Source organism: Anser anser (assembly GCF_964211835.1).
Source record: "Anser anser genome assembly, chromosome: 19".
Lineage (NCBI taxonomy): Eukaryota > Metazoa > Chordata > Aves > Anseriformes > Anatidae > Anser > Anser anser.
Window position 1 is genome coordinate 7,157,201 of NC_139740.1, and position 2,898 is coordinate 7,160,098.

The 2,898-nt window shown below is 51.9% G+C and overlaps 1 protein-coding gene across 1 annotated transcript in view; it reads right to left on the reverse strand.

Moving 5' to 3' along the window:
• SEC14L1 (SEC14 like lipid binding 1) overlaps window positions 1-2,675 on the reverse strand; it is a 43,918-nt gene extending 41,243 nt beyond the window's left edge. Inside the window, exons 1-2 of the mRNA XM_083804942.1 lie at window positions 2,520-2,675; window positions 787-877 (exon numbers count right to left, since the gene is read on the reverse strand). Coding sequence (XP_083661068.1) covers window positions 787-877; window positions 2,520-2,671 — 243 coding nt within the window. The 5' untranslated portion in view covers window positions 2,672-2,675. The remainder of the gene's footprint in view (window positions 1-786; window positions 878-2,519) is intronic.
• Window positions 2,676-2,898: the final 223 nt, after the last annotated feature.

Genomic DNA, 2,898 nt, shown 5'->3' on the forward strand with positions numbered 1-2,898 from the left:
GTGAAACAAAATAGCTATTTAGATTATTTAGGTTTTAACTGCTCTTATCAAGTAGAAGCTGGCCTGATGGCTCCCCCCCAGCTGCTCTTCCTAACTCATGACAGCCACACAGCTGTGGTTTTGGCTGAATATACTTTAAAAGACTTACTTCCTCTGTTTTCTAAAAGAGGAAAAAACAGGGGGGGAAAGAGAGAAAAAGAAGAGAGAACCAGGAACCCTAAGTAGAATTTTATTTTTTTTCAGTTACAATTTTAACACTAGTATACAAATGAGCAGCCACACATCCAAGAGGCTTTTTGTTCATCTTTCTGGCCTCCCTTGGTTTTTTGTTCTCCCCACAAAGCATTGCCACTGCTCCTGATGCTTTTTCCTCTTCTGTTCACTTATCTTGCTTTCATGGCGTTCTCTGTGTTCTCTATTCTTTTCCACTCTATACTGATGGAGATGCAACCACAACCGTCTTTTAATCAACATACTTCATGCTTTCTCCCAGGCCAGATTTGATTGCTCCCAATTACCAACAGGGAAGTACGCTTCAAACCCACTTTGGCTTTAAGTTTAAAACAAATCTGTCTATGAACTGTATGTAAAAATTCAGGGAAAAGATAATACATTATGTAAAAAATACGCTGGGGAAAGAGGAAAACCATCAAAACATATCTCCCGTACTTGGTACACCATCTCATGTTTGTGTGTTTCACAGCACCTAGCAAACAGTGCCCAGCTAGTACTTAGCAACACAAAGAACTGTCGAGTAAGAAAATGATAGCAAAACTTAATACTCACAGCCATAATCAACTCAAAAGGGTGTTTATACACCCGCACGGGAGACTGGTACTTCTGCACCATTGCTGCGGTTACTATGGTCAACTCAAACCTGAAAAAGAAATGTTTAAAATCATTCGTCAAATGTAGGAAGCCAGTTTTAATCTTCTCTTCAGACAACTATTTTGAGTGTGATATCATGCTTGCAATTCTATCCACAACTCCATGAAGACTTTTTTTTAATGAAACGGGTCCCTGAAAAGCTATGTGTATTTTTGTCAGAAATGACTGGTTATAATTTCTTCCAAAAAAAGACTTGAAATTAGCACATTTTCAGTCCAGTTTTAGTAACAAGCCTTCAACGGACTTTATGACTATTCATCTGGGTGGTGAGACTTCCTGCACCGCTGCTAAGAACCAAACATTAGCACATACAAGCCAAAGGCAGAGAAGCTTCGCCTGGTTCCCCAGCACAGTAATTGGGCTGCTTATGGGTCATTCTGAATGGGGATTGGTTAAAGAAAGTTTTAAAATATTCCAAACGTTAAAAGCCCTCATTTTCAGAAATAATAATAATAAAAATATTATTACAGCAAACTAAGATGATGCATTCCTACATCATTTCCAATTCAAAAGAATCAAGACTTTTTAAGAGAGAGGCTTAAGAAGTAGCTGGGGGGGGGGGAACAAACCTTAGAGCAACTACAGATATTCCAACACCACCAGGAAGAAATTCACCAGCAAACAGAACAGGAGCTATTCCAGCAGCATTATACGTGCTTACCCCAGCAAAGCGTTTGACCCAAACTTTCTTGAATGCAATTACGTTTATTGAAAAATATTGGCAGCCGCACTTGCGGATGAAAACACTGGCTGCTAGCCAGACTAATTTTAGGGAGAAATGGCTTTATTACAATAAGTTAATTTTGCTTTCTTCTCTTTTTTTCGCTCTTTTTATTTTTCAAGCGCGTTCTCACATTATCTACAGCACTTCTGGAAGGAGTTACCAACTCCGAGCACGGAGCACCGGCACCGCAGCTCCTCGGAAACCCAACAAACCCCGGACTCCCAGGAAAGTAAAGGAATTTCCCCGCGACTGCCCCCGTCTTTCAACACCCCCCCGAAGCAGCAACAAAGCCCAGCACCCTCCCAAACCCTCGGCCAAACAAAGAACCGAGCACCTGCAGCGGGCTGGAGCCGCTGCCTTGCCGGGGGTGCCCGGGAGGGGGGCTCGGGGCTGCCGCCGGTAACGGCCGGGGGGTGCTGGGGGCGGACTGAGGGGACTAAAGGGGGACAGAGGGGGGGATGAAGGAGCGAGGGAAGGGAAAGGGGCGCGGGGCTGAGGGGGGACACAGGGGGACCGGGGGGCTGAGGGGGGGACCCCGGGGGGCTGAGGGGGGGGGGAGGAAGTTAACTGGCCGCGGGGCTGAGGGGGTCGGTGGGGACTGAGGAGGACAGGAGGTGGTTGAGGGGGACCCGGGCTGAAAGGGGACCAGGGGGCTGAGGGGACAGAGGGAGTCGGGAGGGGGCTGAGGGGGACCGGAGGGATGAGGGGGGCTGAGGGGGATCAGGGCTGGGGGGCGTGGAGGTGAAGGGACAGAAGGGGACTGAGGGGACCAGGGGAAGGAGGTGGACGGAAGGTGGCTGCGGGGGACCGCATAGCAGCCGAGGGGACCGCGGGGCACCTGAGGGGGGACTAAAAGTGGCTGAGGGGACCGGGGGTGGCCGCCGGACCGCGCTGAGGGCCGCCTTACCGCCTCGCCGCCCGCCGCGCTCTGCCCTCCTCATGCCGGCGCGGGGCAGCGCCGCCGCCGGTTCCGGCGGGGGAGGGGCGGGGGCGCCGCCGCCTGTTGTTACTGGTGACGGGGCGGGGGGAGCGGCTTGGCCGCCGGCCAGCACTGCGCATGCGCGCCCGGTCCACGGTGGGAGGGGGGGCAGGAGGAGGGAGAGGGCGGCGGGCGCCTTCTCCCCGCGCGGCCGTTTGCGCATGCGCGTTGCGCCCGGGGGGGGGGGAGGGGGTGCGCACATGCGCAGTGTGTGAGGCGAGCGCCGTCACTGAGGGGCTGTGGTAGCCCCCCAGCGTAACCCTCAGATACCCCCGTCAGCCCAAGCTTGGTGTTAAACCCTTCATTT